The sequence below is a fragment of the Zootoca vivipara genome, chromosome 11 (assembly GCF_965207765.1).
Source record: "Zootoca vivipara chromosome 11, rZooViv2.hap1.1, whole genome shotgun sequence".
Lineage (NCBI taxonomy): Eukaryota > Metazoa > Chordata > Lepidosauria > Squamata > Lacertidae > Zootoca > Zootoca vivipara.
In genome coordinates, this window is record NC_142594.1 from 32,642,662 (window position 1) to 32,664,127 (window position 21,466).

Below are 21,466 nucleotides of genomic sequence, written 5' to 3' on the forward strand. Positions count from 1 at the left end.
GGTAACTGAACAGTAATGGATTTGGGAAAGGACTGGAACCTTCTCCCAGAGAGATCCAAACCCTCTCTCCTCCTGTCAAACATGATGGCCCTTACACTTCAATACAGTGGTACCTCAGTTCATGAACACAATTGGTTCCGGAAGTCTGTTCATAAACTGAAGCGTTCATAAACTGAAGCGAACTTTCCCATTGAAAGTAATGGAAAGTGAATTCATTCCGTTCCAGATGGGTCCGCGGTGTTCGTAAACAGAAAATTCGTAAACCGAGGTGTTTGTAAAACGAGGTTCCACTGTATAAGATTTAGAGTCCATAAACAATTAAATACTGCCATATCTTTAAAAAAAAAACACCTAGCAAGCTTCACCTAGTTAAAAATTCTGAACAAAGGAGTGCTGACAGTTGCCACTTTGTACAAAATAGCTGCCACTATTAAAATCCATATTCAAGTCATTTTTAAAAGCTTCTACCCACATCCAAAGCATAGCAAATGCTCTTCCAAGTCTGTAATCTGTTCCTACCAGTTGCAAAAGATGCAATGCCTGGCATTTATAAATACCTGACCCTTGCACATGCACTCAGGTATATTCTGGTACACAATACCACTTTAATCAAACCACAGCACAATTTTAAGGGTGTTTTTTTTTTGCAATATTGCATACAAATAAACATGGAATACTAAATGGGCATACATGTGGGCAAATCATCTGAAAAAGTAATACATGACAAAAGTGAACAAAAAGAAAGCAAAGGAATCCATGTGCCACACATCTCATGTAAATGTTCTCTTCTGAGATTATTCAACCAATCCAAAGGATTGAGTTTTAGTATTAAAATGGAAGCTTTTTAAATTCTAGACAAACAAAAATTGTTTCAACATAGAGCAAAAAACATGTACCAGTTAGCTCTCATTGAAAAACGAACATGCTAAGAGTAGAATTAAAACAATCAAGAAAGTCAAACTGGTACAAGGTTGTATAGTCTAAAGGAGCGTCTAAAATAAGCTTACCTTCCAAGTTCCGGACTGCAGAATCCGGGACCGGCAGCCATTTGACACCGGAAGTTGCGTCAATGTAACTTCCAGTGTCGCTTTGCCCTTCTATGGGCACCCAAAATGGCTGCCGCCGGCTTCGAAAATCGCTTGTGCACATGTCAGGAAGTGCTCCGACGCAACTTCCGGTGACACTCCGCCCATCTATGGGCACCAAAATGGCCGCCGCCAACACCGGAAGTGACGTCTATGCACTTCCGGACATGCGTACATGCGGCTTTTGAAGCTGGCGGCGGCCAGTTTGGGTGCCCATAGAAGGGCAAATGGGAAAGAAAAAAAATGGCTGCCGGCAGGAGAAAATAACGGAGAAAAACGGGAGACGAAGTGATACGGGGGACCACCGGGAAAAGGTAAGTAAAAATGGGGTTTTCCCGGGGAAAACGGGAGACTTGGCAGCTATGAAGATAAGTAATTAGCAAAGCAGTATAAAGTGTTTTGAAAATCTAGATCTTTTTTCATTCATTAAAAACTATTCTTTTTTTGGGGGGGGGGAATCTGCAAGTGTGAAACCCTTTCAGAGATTTCCTATAACTCAAGATTGCAGAACCAAGCAAAAAGCTCACAACCTATCCAAATAATCTCCATGTAGAGTGACAATGTACAATGCAAAGCACAAATGAATGCTCATGCATACAATCTAAACAGCAAAGTATCAAAGGAAAAACAAGAAAAGCTAACATGAAAAGCTGACAGTTTTGCCCAAGGTACAATACTAAGCTAAACGAATTTGGTCCAAAAGCAGCTTCAATTAAATGCAGGAAACAACTATAGCTGTTCATTCATTAATTTTTATTTAATCAAATATTTATCTCACCTTTTGGCTCCAATGGAGCCAAGGCAGCATATACCGTTTCATTGATTTAAGGTATTTTTTTAAAAAAACAAACAAACAGATGCTTGGTAAGAATAAGAATTATCTGGCCTATCAGAACAAACAATGGCCAAGAACCAAAGAATCATGTGCCACCTCCCAAGTGCTTGAATACACTCCCCATTTCCTGGTTCCTCTTCCACTGCTCCTTCCTGCATCAGGTTGTCTCTATACTTTCTGCAATAGTTTTTTTGGATGGGATTATGGGGGATACAAAGGGAAAGGGGTTACACAGAAAGCTTGGGCTGTAAAGCACTCTCCCTAATATAAAGAAGCCCCTCACTCAGGAAACAAGTAGTGACTACTGCCACTGACAAAGACTCGTCATACTCAAAACACATTATGAAAACTACCGGTATTTTTAGGAATGGAGTGGGTTTGCAAATAGACACAATAATTTTCTTCAACATATTTCAAGCTTCACCTCCGGATTTTGTTTGGTTTGCATTTGGCACTGTCCTCTTCAGCTGATGCACAGAAGCACCATGCCAAAGGCCAAATCATAATTTATAATAATTTATTTTTTGTACACCGCCCGTACGACTGGGTTGCCCCAGCCACTCTATACATCTACATCTATACATCAGATGCACATGTGCACATTGCCCATTGACACACACATACGTTATCTAAATGTACATGGCGTGCCTGCAAATTACCCAGCAGTGAATCTCCATGGCTGGCTCAAATTGTGTTCCAGCATGGTTGCACAAAAATTCCATGACTGGGCAGATTGCTCAGCCATGCTGTTCCCATGGTCACCTCCATCTTTACCGTGGACAGGGATGGATGAGAAACCGATGTGGACTATAGTCACATATATACATCACATACAGAGAACCTGTAATAATATGGTGCAGACACAATTTTAGCAGTCATTTTGCTTACATAAGAACTAGGCAGGTGATTTCATTCTGTTTGTAATACAACTCGGGTAACAAGGTTCTTCTTGTTTAATAGGAGGAACAAGTACTATTTTGGCATTGTCCTTTAAAAACAAACAAACCAGAAATAGGCTGCATGATTTGGGGGTGGGTGGGACACATGACCCCATGTCTTTTCAATAGAGGGCCAATGTTTCTACTGCTATAACTCACAGAGCCAAGAGCAAAACTCATGAGCACAAAACCAAAAAAGGTAGCAAGCGTTACGACATATGGTATTCTTTCATAAAGCAAAATGATAATGAACATGGACACCACTGACATTCTTCTCTCTCACATTCAATGCCTTTGCATTATGACAGGCAATGCTGAAGGACTATGTGTATGGCCACAAAGCATGCAGAAAGCAACGTAAGGTAATTATACCTGTTGCAATGCTTCTGTACCATATGCTGCCCTCATTTCTTCTAGCTCTCTGTTTAGCTCTTCAATCTCTTGCTGTTTTCCAGCCAATTCATTCTCCATCATCTCCAGTCGTGCTATAGAATGCTGTATCCCAAGCTCAGAATAATTCTCTCCAAATCCAAATTCTTCTTCCTAAACCAATCCAAGTTCCTTAGCGTCTCAGCATTTTATAAAATTTGTTCAAGGTGAGGATACTTAAAACATTTCCTTCTCATCAGATAGCACTTTAGCACATTGCTATGGAAACCTATTTTGTTAGTATAATTTGCTCCAGAAGAGCAGTAACAATACAGTACTGCTGTGACATCAGTTATAAACTGAATTTTGTCTTCCAAAGATCATTGAAGAAGCAATAGCATACATGTATAAACTACATACGGTAGTAAACTTTTATGGCATGCAAGCAAATGAATTTCTGTTAGCAACCCTGATACATTTCCCAAAGCAAAGCATCAAGTATGTTTAGTATTGAGTGCCATGATTTAATTTTAAATACTATACCCTAATAAAGTCTGCAGGTACCTCTGCTCTTGTCAAAAAACTGCAACCATTTACCTGTATAAAAAGAATTTCTAGATGCATTATAAATTTAAATTGTAACTTACAATGAAACCCTGCACATATTTACTCACAATTAAGTCCCATGGAATTCAAAGGGGCTTACCGGTATTCCTCAGCAAACATACACAGGATTACAGCCCCAGATTCTAGCTTTGCCTGATTTTATTCCTCCCTCAAATTATGCAAATACAGCCAGTAAGTCCATAGCTTTTGGGACAGTAAGATATAACAAAGAACACTGCCATTTTCCATAGCATGTTTTCCATAAAAAAAAATCTGAACCAGTTCAGATAAACACTTTGTATATTTATAGGGTTCCAAATCCAGTGTTCAGATTTACATACCAATTTGCCATGTAGCAGCTTTTTCTTATTTAGACAAACCTACACAGATGTTTAGAAAGTTGATGAGTTTCAATTTGTTACAGTCTTTTGTTGTTTTAACTTTTTGCTGTAAAAATTTAAGTGATAATTTCATTGTTTTACCTTTCTAGTAAACTGCTTTGAGTTTTTTTCTGCAATCAAGCAGTGTACAAATGTTACAAAATAAATAAAAGCTAAGTAAATAAACAAATAATTCGCTCCCAGAAAGGCAGACTCTGGGCTGAGGAAAGAACGCTATTAAACTATAGGAACCTGCAATCTAACTTCTATGTTTACAGCACTGAACAGCAAAACACAGAAGTCAATAACATCAATAAAAAGAGCTGCAGAATTTGTCTGAACTAGTCCATTATTATTCCAGGTCATCTAGTTCCAACTTAAAACTTTGTTTTACTTAACAATTTTGTACTGGAGATTTTCGCCGCGGTGTAAAGGCACACATAAAGCATGTGAATTATTAAGCACTACTGAAAATAAACTGGTGGTTTGAATATAGCAGAGCATTAAACCTCTTGCAGCATGTGAGATACCGGTACCAATTCTAAAAAACTCTCCAAGGTACAATATATAAAAGAGTTCCCTATCAGGACAGAGCATACTACATTCCCCATCCTTTTCATCTCATATGCGAATTCCATCCTCCCATATTACCCTAAGTCCATCTTATATTATTATTATTGAATTTATATACCGCCCTATACCCGCAGGTCTCAGGGCGGTTGGGATCCAGACCAGTGCAAGTAGATGCTACATTCCCATCCAGAAACTTGTCCCAATATTGAGGTTATCCAGAGTGGGCTACCATGTGCTGCAAAGTGATGCCTTTGGGAGGCATTTTTGCCTCTTCCTCTCCTCAAGAATTCAAAAAACACTTTCCGACTGTGCAGGAGGGTGCTTGAAACTTGCCCTATGTGCTAACTCTGGAATTGTAGCTCAGTGAAAGGAAACAGGAGGTCTCCTAATAACTCTCAGCACCCCTAACAAACTATGGTTCCCAGGATTATTTGGGGCTGGGGAGCCTGAAAGCTTAAAGTGGTATAATGCTGCTTTAAATGTATGGTTCAAATGGGGCCTCTGGATACAAAGTGCTCCTAAACTGCAATGTGGATGCCTAGGCTCCCATAGCCCACCTAAACTATCACTACCTTTCCCATGAGGAAGCCTGCTGTGTGATTCTCAGTACGGTTTTGCATGTTTCTTATAGATGCACAACAGAAAGTTAAAAGTTTAAGGCAAATGTGCTTGAAACGTATTTCCTTTATATAGGGTTGCCATATTTCAAAAAATGAAAACCCAATACAAAATTTGTTAAGCTTTTTTGGGGGGGGCAAAGTTGTTGTGCTTTTTTGGCAAAATCACAAAAAATGATGTTTTTGAGCTATTTTTAAGGAAGTTGACAAAAAAGACACTGCCAACATTGGTTGCCATACGTCTGGATTTTTTTGGACTCCCCCCTTTCCATCAGGATGCTGCTTCTTCCGACAACAGTATTCTGGATATGTCCAGGAAATTCCGGACGTATGGCAACCATATCATCCAGCATACAATAAGATATATGCTCAAGACTTAAAAGCAACAAAACAATTCAACGTATGAAATATAGTACAGTCGTACCTTAGTTGACAAACGCCTTGCGAGTCAAACATTTTGGCTCCCGAACGCTGCAAACTCGGAAGTGAGTGTTCTGGTTTGCGAACGTTATTTGGAACCCAAAAGTCTGGCACAGCTTCCAATTTGCTGCCGGAACTTCCTGCAGCCAATCGGAAGCCGCCTCTTAGTTTCCGAAGATTCCGTTCAGCTTCCAAGGTACAACTGTAACACCTTCTACCACAAGAGGTCAGTATCTCATTTTTACTTTAAATTAAGTAAATAACTGGCCCCCAAAATGTATCAATCTCCTAAAATTCTGAAAGCATACCACAATTTTAAACAGCAACTAGTCCCATGTCAACACAGTAAAAGTCTTACTTGAAGCTGTAAATTCTCCAAATGATTCTCTCTAGGAAACTCACAAAACGCGCTCTTGCTGGGTTATTTGGTAGCAAGCATGGGCTCCAATAATTATTTTACATTTGTCATGACTCCAGTAATTAAGCAGATAATATTTTTCTTTTTAAAAAATTCAACTTCTGTCATTCTAGATTCTCCCAGGTAGGATCCATTTAAACCATGTAGAAGTAATAATTTATCAGGGGGGGAATCACCTGTTTTGTTACAATGGCTATATGAAATCAGTACAAAAATATATTCACTTTTGTGTTTTTCAATTGCAGAAACAAAACTGCTCAAGGCATGCAACTGTCAAACAGTGCAATTCTATACATGTCTACTCATAAATAATCCTCACTGAGTTCAGTAGGACTTAATCCAGGTTAAGCAGGTATAGAATTACAGCCTAAATCAAGCTTTATGAGTAGCTGATATTGGAATAAAGCTGTTTTTTTTTCCTTTTTGTGAGCTTTGGGATGGCTTGTGTTCTGGAGGCTTCCTGCCGACAGCCAACAAATGAACATGAATTCTGTAACAGTTCACTGGCTTAGGGTTCACAACACAAGGAAAATGGGAAGATAAACTTTATATATATATATATATAAACATTATCCTATTTTATAGTTCTACAGCAGAGATGGGAAACCTGTAGTCTTTCAGATCTGGCTAGACTACAGCTTTCATAACCGACTATTGGTTAAGCAGCCTGGGACTGATGAAAATTAAAGAGTTCAGCAACAACTGCAAGGCCATAGGTTTTCCACCCCCTTTTTATAGGATGGTAGCACATTCTGTAAACGAATACTAGTATAGGGGGATAGGTTTAATATAATGTGAAATCCTGCAAACTTTATTGACACATGCACATGCATGGCTTATCTTAAATCTCTGCCATTTACAAAAAAAATATTCAGGTTCTGGGAATTGTAAAAACACAAATATATAGTCTTCAAGCACACCTTGTATTGGAGATAGATCTGGGAGTAGAGGAAGCAGATCTAGGGAGTTGGAGTTGGGATGTAGTTGTTGTTATTATTAAGATTAGAAACTTTGAAGCAAGTATCCTCTGAAAACCTTAGCTGTGTTTGAACTACACGTGTTTGAACTACACATTTGTGATCATCATCAAATTGCAATAATTACTAGGAGTTTTCTACTCCTGCTAAGTGTTCTGTGAGAATATCTGGATTTTTTACTCCACTTGATTTAGTTGTTTGGGAGCAATCTTCCATAGTCTGCACTTGCCTGGGGCTTCTTCCAAGCAATGATGTACTGGCACCAAGCCAGTACAGGCGCTAGACTACTGCCACGACAGAGACAAAATAAAGCCTCTTTGACAATGGGACAGCCACTGCTATTCTCTGCTGGTGCTTGCCACAGACAGACACACAGCCTGTATATTTCTCACTTAATATGCACAGTATGTACATGAAACAAGACAGAATAGCTGTTAAGTGAAAATGGTTCATTTGGTAGTCATAACTAAATATATTTAACTTAAATAAATCAGAAGCTCATTATACATAAAACACCTAAGATATATACAAAACTAGAAGCATCATTGCAGCCGTAACACTACATCATGGTTAGCAAGAGATGATGGGAGGAAATGTGCAAGCCCACAACCCATTCTAATCTCTTAACTATAGTTATAGAGATCGGAAACATTACATTTCTCTGTATATATGCACTGAACACAGACAGACTTTTCCATGGGCAACTGAACAGAGTTGCTGACCAAGTATGCAAATAAATATTGGCACTATAGTCTTGCTCATGCTGAGTGTTTCCTTCATAGACATTTTCTCACCAAAAAACTTTGCTGTTATTAATTTCAGCTTACTCACCTTGCCATTTAATCTGCTATAGAAAAGAAATAATGAGATATCCAGAACACTAAAAAGTATAATGAAATAACAGGGTGCAACAGTAACCAACAAGCTGTCATACAAACATTTCCTTTTCAAATTTCAGCATGGTTCTAATTTCTTATTTTTACATACCCACCATACTTGCAGAACAGAGAACTTAAAAAGCACAACCGTTACATTTCAATTATAAAGATTTTAGATGACTCACTTTCTCTCATATAGTCTGGGACCAGTAAGTATTCAACCACACAGCAAACATTAATGTATCATTTACAACATTAAAAAAACACAAAATGTTACTAAATATTTTACTGTTGTCTTTAAACACAAAAAACAGTCAAGTATAAAAACCCACTCCAGCACATGAAGCATCAATTTTGCTCTTACCTCAGAGCTATAATCATCCGCTGTAGTGGAAATCTCACTTTCCAGCTAAAAGAAGATAAAAAAAAATAAAAGGACAAAAATAAACACACCCATTTCAAACAACCGAATCCTTTTATTTATATGATTCCAGAAAGTATTTCAAACGGAGTGAAAAGCATAACAAACACCACTACGTCTCAAGAGAAATCCCCCCCCCCCCGCCGCAGGCACCAAATCTTTATCCTCCCTTTTCACTCTGTAGTACTCAAAACACACGAGAAGGAACTGCAACAGTCATTACTTCAAGAGGCATCAACAAGCACCATTTATTATTGCTAAGAGCACCTAGAATTAACAATGTGCTGTACAAAAATTAAGGTCCTTTACAGTAGGGATACCAAATCTAAAGAAAACTGGGTACACAGACCTTTGTTGCTCTCTGTGGAAAATATGTTATGTAGGCTCTAATTAAATGGTGATTATAGCAATTAGTTCTTTTGTTCCACTGATTCTTCCAAATCCACACACCATTTGGAACTGGCACGTGTGTGTGTGTGTCTACACACACACACACACACACACACACCTCTCTAAGTGCAGGGTTAAGTGCAAGGCAATCCCCACAAAGTCAGTCCCCAATGCCTAAATTGTTGTGGTCAAGCTCTCCCAGTCCAGGAACTGGGAGAAGCTGGTAGAAGGTGCTTCTAGCCATCTGGGCCTCCAATAACAAAGCTGAATCCGAAACACATCCCAAACTCTTTATCTGCTCCTGCTACTTCAAAGCAAAAGCATCCCTGTCCAGAATAAGCAATTGACAAATTCTTACCATTCACCCACGACGCCTCTATCTTGCCAGGATTCAATCTCAACTTATTTCCCCTCATCCACCCCACTACTGTGGCCCAGGGCCTGCACATCTCCCGATTCAGATGCGACAGAAACAGAGATGAGTGTCATCTGTGTATTGACGGTACTTTGTTCCCAAACTCCTAATGACCACTCCCAACGTTATTGTCATTGGGGATGAATGTGCTCTGCAACATGCCACAGCATAACTTCTAGGTAGTTGAAAAGCACTCTCCCAATGCTACTTCCTCGACTCACAGTCCCTTAGGTGTGAATCCTCGACTCAGTCCCAGTTCCCAGTCCATGGAACCAGTCCAGGACTGAAAGCCGTAGAGAGCACAAGAAGTAGGAGCAAGGTCACATCGCCCATCCTTCTTTCTGTAAAGGGCCACTGCTTTAGGGCAACCATCAGGGTGACCATGGGTCATCTCAGTCCTATGGCAAGGCCTGAACCCAGTTTGGAAATGGATCTAAATAATCTGTGTCACCCAAGAATGCTTGTAGCTAGCTGCCCCACCACAATTCTCTGGCCCACCTTCTCCAAAAGGGGAATATTTGCAGTTATTCCAATGCAAGGCGCCCAGGATCAATTTCTTGAGGAGTGGTTCATCCCATCATGCAGTGAAGCATTGCCCATGCTCTGGACCCAGCCAGTCAAACCTCATCTGCTAGACAGCCACAAGGAACAGGTCCTTGTCCAGCTCCAGTGGCTCCTCCCATGCATTAAAACTGCAGAAAGAACCAATTTCTGTGCAGTGTCCTTATTCTCTTTGATGATCAGTTCTGTTTGGTTACTGAAATTAACACTGGCACTACAGCTTCCCTCTGCTGCCATTTATTTTAATGCTGCATTTGTACTGTTTTCAGGTTTTATTTTACTTTAATTTTTGCTGGGAGGAAACCCAACTTAGAAACGCCAAAAAGTAAATTATGGATAAGTGTGCAGGAGTCATAATGAGCAGAAGCTGGTCTTAAAGCCTCAGAAGAAGTTTCATTCCACTCACTCACTAAGGCTATTACAGAGACAACTTCTAAAGTTCATTCCTAGATAATTAGAGATCTACCCGGTATGTTCTTTGTGTAGGCCATCTTAGTTTGGTTTTTTTTAAGTGCATAGCCAGGTGGAAAGAGTGAAATAACTTTGAGAAAATAGACAACAGATACACTACACAACCTAGAAAGTTATGAAAAGGTCTCCCTGACTAAAAGGAATGCTGGCAAGGTAGGAATTTGAAGAACCCCAAAAAGAAAACTCTTGAAGAAAGTTCCCAGCAATGTTGGTTGTAAGACAGTCAGAAAATAAGTGAGCAAAAAGGCACTTACCCCATCTCTTGGGGCATGTATACAGTATAACTCATCTTCTCTACATGAGAGTGCCAGCTCCCTAAGCAAAACATTATAACTTTCTGAGGACATTCTGTAAAAGCATAGAACCTAATTGCAAGACTCACGGAGAACCACATTATTGGTTTTAAATGTTCTAAAAAAATAAAATAGGTCAACTTTCAGGCATAATGCTTGGCTACAACTGACTATTTGCTCTGCCAAGAAATATAACTGAACATTAAAACCCTAGCCAAACAGGTCAAATTAGATTTATTCCATTAGATAAACACAGAGATTGAGATCCAAATAACTGTGTGACCAAGTGTGCTAACTCAAGAGGAAATTGCAATGTACTGTGGTGCTCTAACCCTTCCTTCTTCAATGTGTGCTTCTCTAACTCTAGCCCGGCTTCATGACAAACTTTTTTTTAAACAAAAGTGGTATATGGGAATCTGCTTTCAATGTAAAATTACCTCCTGACATTTGAACTCCTCCTATTATTATTTTCTTATCTTTCCTATGTTTTGGGGTAGCTGATGGTGTCCAGTGCTAAAAGGAAAGGCAGAACTTTCGGGAGGCAAGAAACAACTGGATATTTAAAAGAAGAAAACAATATAATCACTTTTTGTGCCAGTCCTCTTGATTTGAGCTTTACATAATACTGTGCTTAAAAAGTAATAAAGGGTGAAAGGACAGGCAAAACCCAAAGACTGCCTTACAAATCTTCATTTTACAGATTTACTAAAATCGAAGTGAAGCAACTTTTTGCTGTATCATTTATCCTTTTAAAAAGATGTTCACTTTGTCCTACCTCTGTAGCCTTACGGTAAGTAAGAACAATTACTCAGAGATAGGTAATTTCTCTCAAAAAGCCTGTGCTAAAGAAAATGTAAAAGTATATTTTTAAAGGATGTTATTATGCTGTCATCTAATACATGCATGGTTAGGTATGTACTGTACATATAAGGTGCCAGTCCACTACATTACTCAGGGAAATCTAGCTACCTGAGGCTTTCTTCCTATTCTGTTTTACTGTGATAAAATACACACTGCATGGGCCTAATATATCAGTGCTTTTCATTACTTCTGTTCTTTTGTTTTATCCTGCCCCTTGAGTTCCATGAAGCTATAACCAAGCTTCCTAGGTTGAAAAAAGAATTAGAAATTTCACTGATTATCATCATTATTTTTGCCTGGGTGCCTAAAGATACGTAAAAAAAGCACCAGGCAAGCCTCCCTGGGAAGAAGCCTCCCTGAGCGGGGAGCCACCACAGAAAAGGCCTGTTCTTGTGTTCCCACCCTCCAGACCTCTCGTGGAGGCACACAAAGGACCTCGATGATGACTGCAGGGTCCATTGGTTCATATGGGAAGATATGGTACTTGACCATTCCCAAACTCTTGGTACAGTCGGTATTTGAATCCCAATCACTGAGTTGTCTGCATATTTGGGTTAGGATGAGACAGTCCAAAAGAACACAAGCTGTGCTACATTATTCCTTTCTTTTAAGAGGCCTAGTTTCATATCCATTCACAAACCCAAACATCAGCCCAGAACATCCATTGCATGTCTCTCATTTTCCCAGACTGTGACATTGGAACTGGCTTCATCTCAAGAAGATTATACAGAAGAGCTCTTTGAGGTCAACTCATATCACTCTACTGATAGATAGATGAGAACACTGATAATACTCTCAAACTCTTTCCTGAAGAGGTACTAAATTTCCCTATACATAGCATCTCAAAGGATGTTAAGTGTATGATTACAATATCTGACAGTAGAGACAAGTTCTAAAGTGAAAGTCAGAAAATAAAAATGAGTGAGTGCAAATTACACTTTATAGTAGCAACACTTCTTGAAGAATTAGCACAAGCATTCTTAGCTTGCACAATAATAATGAATAATCTGAACGCTCCATATTTGAAATATTCTAAAATTCATAATTCATGTGATATAAGTGGCAGTCTGCTCCAGGAATTCTATCATTAGACTGGGCAAAGCATAAATGAAAATTAATAGATGTGTTACCCGATTGGCAACATAGACAGCAGCAGATCTTCACACAGAGCCTATGTTTCATGAGAATTGGAAATTTCATAATGAGAATCTGCATATCTCAATGTCATCCTCCTCAAAGACTACTATGAAAAACCTGAATATGAGAACAACATGATGAAGCTTTATCATCTAAAGTTTATATTTAATTATATTCCTGGTAACTAGTTACTTGGCTGACTCCTTGACTTTCCATGTATATAGGCAGCCTTCTTTGCCTCTTAGACAAGTACATTGGTGGAGGAGTGTTTGCATAAGCCTTGATGATCTATAGAGGCCTTCTGAGAGATATTTTATACAGCAAGGAGATTGCCTGTCTACCAGCATCATTTCAAATGAATAACAGTGCATACCCTGGAATTGCCCAGGACAAAACAGGACATCCAATTTCTTCACGCAAGAGTACGGTGGCCATCTTGGGTGTCATGATCTCACGTGACTTTGTACAGATATCTCACTATGGAAAAAGTATGTCTTTTGGGTTCAGTAATATCACATTGGAAGACACAAGTCCCAGTTTGGGGACTCAAGATGTTGGAGGATATGACCATGTAGAACACTGCATGATGAAACGCTACAAATGGAACCCCAAATACCAAACTAGTCTATGATCAATGATTCTTTTGCATAGGTCATGGAATAATCTTCAAACAGTTACATGCTTTTATGCTCTAAAGTTATTTTCCGTCTAATGGAATGCAGATTATTTATCAGCACTTCATAAACCATTCAGTTTCCCTCCTTTACAAATTAATTAGAAATTTATTTATAGTTGTAAGTACAGAAAAATGTAAGTGTCACAAATAGTGCTTAGTTTTTTAAATGTGCATGGGAAACTACATTAATGAACACATTCAAATGCAAAGTTTCACCACTGAGCATTATTGTGGAACAAAGAGGGGGCCTCCTCATTCTGACTTTAAAATGCATGGTAATAAAAATAAGTTTTTCTAATCTCAGAAACACTTACTTCTGTGGTATACATTTGATCATGCTTGATCAATTCATCACTGTGCAAAGTCCTCACAATGGCAAAGTCAGACGCAGCAGCTGCTCCTCTTTGACAGCTGTGTGTGGATGCATCTTCTCCTTGAGACTGGTCAATATCCAGACCTTCTTGTACCAATTCTTCATCTTTGGTGCTTGATACCTTTTTCTTTTTCTTCTGCTTCTTGGGTGCATGCTGTCCATCAGAGTGTGCTTTCCTTTGTCTAAACTGTGCAAGCTGAACACAAAAGAAAATCCTGTTAAGAGTGAAAGTTGTCTTCTTTATTGCAAATGACATTGATTGGTAGTGCTCTACATAAACCTTCAGAATCATTGCAGGTGAAAACAAAGCTTAATGTTAGAACGCTCTACATACTACAGTATCTCTGGAGAGAAAATATGAAATCATCATCACAACTCCAACGTGTAATATGATCAGCACATCAACATGAAGCACGATCAGATGAATATATATATCTTGCAGACTTCACACTAGCCAGTGATGCACCTACTTAGAAAAAACTAAAAACCAGTAAACTTGCATTTAAAGGCATATTATTTTGAGCCCTAAAACCATGTGATGTTCTTTTGCTTTGTTCTCCCTTTCCACAAACTCACACTTTTTAAAATCAACTTAGTAACATCCTATGAAGTCATTTTGTTAGTTTAAAATGCAACTTTTAAAAATAGGTCATAATGTTAAAATAATAAAATCCCTCTTAATTCACAGCATCAAAGGGAATCCCATAATTGTGTCACAGAAGGCAGCAAGCAAATGACCAGACTCCCTACCTTGTAGCAAAACATGCCTATGAACATAAAGTCGCAGGTGAGTCAGACAAAGAACAGCTGAAAACCAATTAGTACGTAAGCTATTCAAATACTGTAAGTCAATACCTTTTGCACAGCTTAACACTTTTAATGAGATAGAAATGGATTTTCACAACTAAACCAATACAATACATTTTTCTTAGCAGGAACCAAATATAGGCTCCAGTAGGAGAATAACAAATTTCCTACTTTGCATTAAATATTAAAAACCCCATAAACTATTCAACATCAATTTTTTCCTTAAGAAGCCTTTTTTGTGACAAACCATGTTATTTTGTACGTAATAAAATTACACAGAGAAGCAAACACCTATTTCGTATATTAACAAATGCAAACGTATTGCTCCTTTTGGAAAACAGATATCAAGAAACAATATTAGCAGATTATACAATACAAGAATGCTGTACTCATTATATTCACCAGTCCAGAAAGCCAGGTGTCCATTCAAGCTCTTCGCAACACCCAACTGGATGAAAAAAAGGATTCAGACTTTTGACAAAAAAAGATCCCAGTTGCTGTATGCTGGAACATGAGCTGTTTCTTCCAAATATCAGCCAACCTCAAACTAGCAGAAAATACCACTAGCAAAAGAGAAACAGTACTTGCAAATCAGCCACAGCATGTAGCTACTTTTGTCCTTCCAAGTACAGATATTTCATTTCCCCAGCAGGACTTTGCAGTCTCTGGTTCTCGATGAGACTGCTGACAACCCAGCGTATGGCTCCTGCTCCTGGCTCCACTCACAGAAAGACCTTGAGATTTGCTGAGCCAAAAATGTTCACCCACGTATTTAGCACTTGCCTCCCTCCTGCTCTCCTTTGCCTGCTTAATTAGCTTACCCAATTAACATAGCCTTTCCTACTTTTAAATTAACAAACTTTTTTTATAAAAAAAAAGCTCAGGAAAGTAAATATTTAATTAGTATCCCAACAAAACAAAAAAATGCAACACCTCACATTGACTAGAGATTCTCCAACTATCCAATTAATTTGTTGCTATCCCCATCAAGTTCGGGTAAACAATAGAAAGCGCAAGAGCCTGATCTTCTTAGCAGAGGAAAGAATGGCTTTCAGTTCCATTAGCCTTTTACACAGCCCATATTGACATACAACACTTACTTAAAGCTGCAAATCTGCCCACTTACATGCATTAAAAAATCCTATGGATTACAGTGTGATTTTTTTTTTGTCCATACAGAAATATATTCCGTAACTGCAATCAATGAACAGAAACAAAGGAGGGAGGAGGAGTTGCTTCTTACTCACTGAATACTTTGATGAGTGACCATAATGGGGTTTTTTTGGTAAGAAACTATAAAATTTTGAATGTGTGGCATTTGTTTTACACATCACATCTAAATAGATATTGTTTTTTAAAAAAATCAGTTTATCATTAAATTATGTATGAGCATGGCGATCTGCATGTCAAAAAAGGACAGGGAAATGTATCATGTTGATGAAATATTCGGTGCTTGTCAACAAAGGAGATCCTGTAAAAGACCCTTCTGAAAGACGTTTCTGAAACGTTTACAGTGGCTGGGAGCCAGTGAACTGCACAACTAGTTCCATGTGCCCAAACGAGCAACAGGATTATGTTTCACAAACAGCAGTTCTTCATGCCACATGATAAAGCATTTCTAAAACTGAGGGGATATGCAAGAGCAGTTTGCCATATGATGCAAATGCCTGTGGCTTAAAGGGGGAGAGAGTGAAAAATCTGACTGGGCATGCCTAAAAAGCAAGCTTTTTGAACCCAAGACTACATGAATATCAATTTAACTACATCTTAACCATTTAACTGAAAGAACTTATTGGAACAGTAATATATTCCATTATGGAATAATATCAGAATCAAAAGACACTGTGTATTTGATTCTAATTACACAACACTATTCAGACACTAAAGCAATAGTCAAATCTCCTATGAATCTTCATATATTTAGATTGCGTTCTGCTTTCTCAAGTCTTACCAACTGAGTTTTAGTCAGAAGAAAAAAGTATGAACAACTAAAAATGCATGTATTACAATTTGTAAAGGAGTTGCGTCTTTGGTACGAATTTCTAATATGTCAAGTACAGGCAACTCTCCACTTCCATGGTCAACATGTGTGTCAGTGGAGTGTGCATAAGCCTGCTCCACCCCATTCCACCTCACCCTCGGCTCATTCCTCCCTCTTCTGGGTTCAAAAGGACCCGCCTGCCAGTGGTCATGCATCAACTGGACGTGCCTAAAATGGTATTTCTTTTATTGATATTTTTTCTATATTACAGCACTATTCAGGTGTTCTTAAATAGTTTCTCAGGAGGGGCTGCAGGATTTGCATACGCTGGCCTCATCCCTTCCACCCAAACCATCCCACACTGAGCAGGAAGATCTAGGAGGGTATTGTCAGTATGTTTAGCTGAATGCAGAGTCCTTGACTATCTGAAGCATCAATCATGAAGCGTTCCTGATTGCAGGGAGGCCAGTAACAGTGTTCAGTCAAATGCAGTTACAATCCCCCTTCAGAGCTTTCTACTCAACAGAGGAAAGTCCAGGTTGGAGGGATGGTGTGTGTGACCTCACTGCCTTTCCACATATACTATTCAAGAGCATCTGAGTAGGAATTAAAATTTAAACGAATTCAGTGAAGCTAAATAGTATCCCAAAGAATGCCGTTGCTTGGGCAATCAATTTAATTCAGCCTTGTGAATCGATTATTAATAATATTCCACAATACATAAAGAGCAAATATCACCAAGACGTTATAATGTTTTTAGACTAAATATGAAAGATGTTTGCAATGTGCTTGAATCAATACAAATAGTGATATATTGAATATAACATGTCACAATTTATAACGTGGCACACACCAGGTTAATCAGAAATGTCACTAAGTATGCCAGCGTCTTGTCACAAGAAAAATTACCGACAGTCCTAGCACTGCTTGGGCAATTATTTCACTTCATGTCTGCTGTGAGGAACAGGTGCAAGTCCAGTTGGCACAACTCATCTGCTGGACATTTAACCACTTTAAGCCCCTGCCTGAGCAGCGTTCAGTTTCCATTCAGCATGGGGTTGATAATTTGCTTCAACAGCAACACAAACTATGTCTGTGTATACATTACTGGCTAGACCCGTTCATTTTCTCAATTCAGATCAAAGCAGGTTCGCGGAAAAACACATCAAAACGCAATATTTTATAGGAAACCACAGGACAGATACTGGATAGATATGGATTGTGGCTAATGTCGTGTGGACCCTGCTTCACTGGCAGCAGGTTAAATAGGAGTGTACACAGCCTTATTCCTCAAATGCAAATGAACAGGAGTAAATTGTTAGCATAATAGCATGTTGTATCTTTAAGCCAATGACAATAGAATTATTTATCTGCATCAGTGCTCATATAACCAAGTATCAATGATTTATTCAAGCACTGGACAATTGCCTTTGGAATCTAATGGGCAGAACAGGAAAAGGTCCTTCAGCTGTGTCCTCTCCCCTTCTCCAGCCTCTTCCCCTTCCTCTGTTAGACATATTTATACTGGTGTCGCCAACACTCCCATCGGTAGGGTAATATTTCTAGAGCATTACAAAAAAATTAAAAAGCTGTAAATTAGCTATTTTAAAGTCAAATGGCATTTTAAAAAAGTTTGGGCCCAATCTAATTAGATTACTACATTACCCATTATGCACCTGCAGTTGTACTCCACTGCTGACAGGGAGAGTGAGGCCACATTTGCACATAATGCTGAACCATGGTTTGGTGCTATGTGGATGAGCCTGAACAAGCCTATGCAAAGCACCAGGCTCACACACTCCATCCACTGCTCCTTCCACAGAGTTTGGAGGTGACCAGCAAGTTTACTTCCACTTTCACAAAATCCCAGCCTAGCATTACTGTACATTCAAACCAGGGATTGTGTTTTAAAATGAACTGTGATAGATAAGCTTTGTAACATGCTTACTTCAAACCATGAATTATAATGCTGGCTTGTTAAGCTAACCAGCACTTATTTTTAGCTATGTTCTCTGGTTCATATTGCTAGACTGGAATTCTATGAAAGTGAAACTAAACTCTGCCAAAGTCCTTCTTCTACTCTGCCAAAGTCCTTCTCCTTGTCTGTGTGCGAGGTGGGAGAAGTGCTGATCCACAGTTTAGTGTCACATGCCACAATGGCCAGAAACTCAACAGTAGGAAATGCCCACACACAGAACAGAGAAGAAGATGCAAAAGAGAAGTGTATTGGTTTAATTTCAACAGAGCTAAAAAAAATCAAAATCATGTTGCAACTAAAATGCCAGTATATTAAAAAAAACCTCTATTGCAACCTATAAATCTACAATTATGGACTTGAAAGGGGAACTATAATTGAATTCTATAATGCAGGTACCACAAAATAAAAGTGAGCATCCCTAGCAATGCCCTAGCTAGCTAGACATAAAGCAAAGCCTTTCCAGAAGATCACAAGAAGCTGGGTATACCTGGGAGAAGATGGTCCTGAATGCATTATCATTTTATTAGCAGTTCAGTTCAGGCTCTCATGCAAGGTGAGTCTCCACTTCCTATTCCAGCATAAGTAAACAGAGATGTTGGAAGTGGTGAATCTTCATGGGTATTAGGCAATGCTTGACTGGAAAACAGACTAGTGTAGGGTTGCCATGTTTCAAGGGGTAAAAATCCGGAGGCAAAACACTGTTGAGCTTTTTTAGAGCCACTGAGCCCAAGCCGCCCACGCCAGAGCCTGAACCAGAACCGCCCGTCCGTGCACACACACAAAAAATTTAAACCCAAAATCTATGATATTCACTTTAAAAGGTGGGCATGTAGGACCCCCAAAAGAGGACATGTCCGGGAGTTCCTAGACGTATGGCAACTCTAGGCTAATGCTGTCCTGAGCTGCAATTAAAACTGCAATTAAAACACTGCTCCTGGAGCAGTCTTTTTCTGCTAATAATAGATAAAATGTTTTAACGTGAGCACTCCCCCCCACCTAGCATTTTGAGAAATTATAAAATAAGGATTCAGCAGATATCATAGAACTGTGTTGCTAGAAACAAATGATTTGATTAATCCTTCGGTTATATAAAATGTTTCTCCCCCTTCCCAGGCAGTCTTATGATGTTTTGGCTTGGTACACCATGCCAAATCTGGAATTTAAACTCGTATACTGTAATCTTGAACTACAAAGGGCTACGATAAAGTGTGTACAGCATATTTTGGAAGGAGTTTATAAGAGGGTGACTTGGGTTCAGAAGGGGAGGAAAAATTAAATTGCTGAAATCCTCTTAATCCTGTTTTGTAGCATCTGAATACACTATGCCATGCATCTCTGCCACAGGTTTTCTGTTCTCTTGTAGACTAATCCAAATCCTTGAGAATCAGCAAAATATTCACTGGAGTAAATCCTTTTATTGTGAGGATAGAAGAGAATCCTAAGTGACTTAGTGTGCTTATCTGTCTAATTTATTATGTATTTCAGATTAAGGAGAAAGATGTACCACTTCATCACAGATGGGTAATGATACAATTGATGCATTTCTGATTGCTCCGAATATTCCCGCAATTTCTAACTAATTGGTTAATTAACCATGATTATTATTAATGCTGCTTTTTATGTGCTCAGTTCTCACAACTTCAAATAAATAAATAAATAAATAAATACATAAATACATAAATACATAAATAAATACATAAATAAAAACATCATATACTGTACAAAACTATGGTTTGGATATACAGAAGTTCCATCTGTTGAAAGCTCCTTCAGAACAGGGTTGGGGAGCATATGATCCTCCAGATGTTGCTAAACAACAACTCCCACCATTGGTCATGTAGGCTAGTGCTGAAGTGAGTTGGAGTACAACATCTGGGTGGCCAGACATTCCCTACCCCTGCAAAATATGGATGGTATGGTTAGTATAGTAGCAAGTTATAAAAAGGCAGCTCACAAATTATTAGATTTATTCAACTGAGACCAAAGAAAATAGTCAATAATCATAATCAAAGACAGTTCGCCTTCTAAATAGTACCATTGCACGCATATGTTGTTTTTTTAAAGAAATGACACAAAGCGTAGACATCTCTATGGATTGATGAATATCAAAATGACAAGGCCACAGGGCTTCCAGATTAACCAATCATCCTGCTTTCTAATTCCAGTTCCGCTCCGCAACTATAACTAAAAGCTGGGTGAGAGGGAGAATAGAAGTGGCTGGAAATGGAGAATGCAGGAACCGAGGCAAAAGGGCACCTGCCAGTTCATTCACCAGTCAGCACCATTCTGCTCACTTGCTCCAGGCAGTCTCTTGGCTTTGAAAGCTCTGCCCCCGTCAACATACATATCTGAAGCATTTTGTTGCAGTGTCCCATGTGAATAGACTAATAGTGAATTCAATTCTCCAACTTGGGGCAACACCGAGATTTCAAAAGCCCCTTTTTAATATAGAAAAACTGCTAACTCCACAAAAACACCCAATAAAAACTGAGCATGCCCGGTTGGCAAGGAATGCTGACTATTGTGGGTGGGGTGGAGAATGGAAAATGAAGAATGAAAATTGAATTTTCTCAACAATAGCAATCCATGCTACTGTTTCGTTCAGGGCCGGCTCTAGGTAGACGCCCGGTGGCGCAGGGCACCATGGCGCTGGCCCGCCAGGAGGGCGCCGCGAGCTGCGCCCACCCGCTGGCCTGCCGGTCCGCTGGTTCAACGCACAGCTGCACCCGCCCGCCCTCCCACCACGCTGGGAAACGGGGCAGGGGGCGCGCCGGAGGGATCCATCGCTCCACGGCGCCAGGGGCGCAAGACGGCCCTGGTTTCGTTGTTCTACTTGTTGCAAAATACTGTTTCACAAAACAGAAGAATGAAACAACCCAGGAAGAACTGAGCAGCAGAACCAGCCCCAAGCTGCTGAAGTGGATCTTATCACCCCCTTCGTTCTAGAGAGGACTCTCTCTTTGCAAGCCAAAATAGTTAGAACCTATATAAGTATCAGACTTAGGC

At 39.3% G+C, this 21,466-nt stretch overlaps 1 protein-coding gene across 15 annotated transcripts in view; it reads right to left on the reverse strand.

Moving 5' to 3' along the window:
• Positions 1–21,466, reverse strand: part of AKAP9 (A-kinase anchoring protein 9) — a 105,996-nt gene that overhangs the window by 73,721 nt on the left and 10,809 nt on the right. For 2 of the 15 annotated variants that reach the window (XM_035129718.3, XM_035129715.3), the window contains exons 2-5: positions 13,636–13,890; positions 8,461–8,505; positions 3,771–3,824; positions 3,231–3,401 (exon numbers count right to left, since the gene is read on the reverse strand). In XM_035129718.3, the coding sequence (XP_034985609.3) occupies positions 3,231–3,401; positions 3,771–3,824; positions 8,461–8,505; positions 13,636–13,890 (525 nt within the window). Of the gene's footprint in view, positions 1–3,230; positions 3,402–3,770; positions 3,825–8,460; positions 8,506–13,635; positions 13,891–14,903; positions 15,246–21,466 lie in introns of those variants that run through there. The other 13 variants (XM_088653605.1, XM_035129720.3, XM_088653609.1 and 10 more) reach the window with 11 other exon arrangements.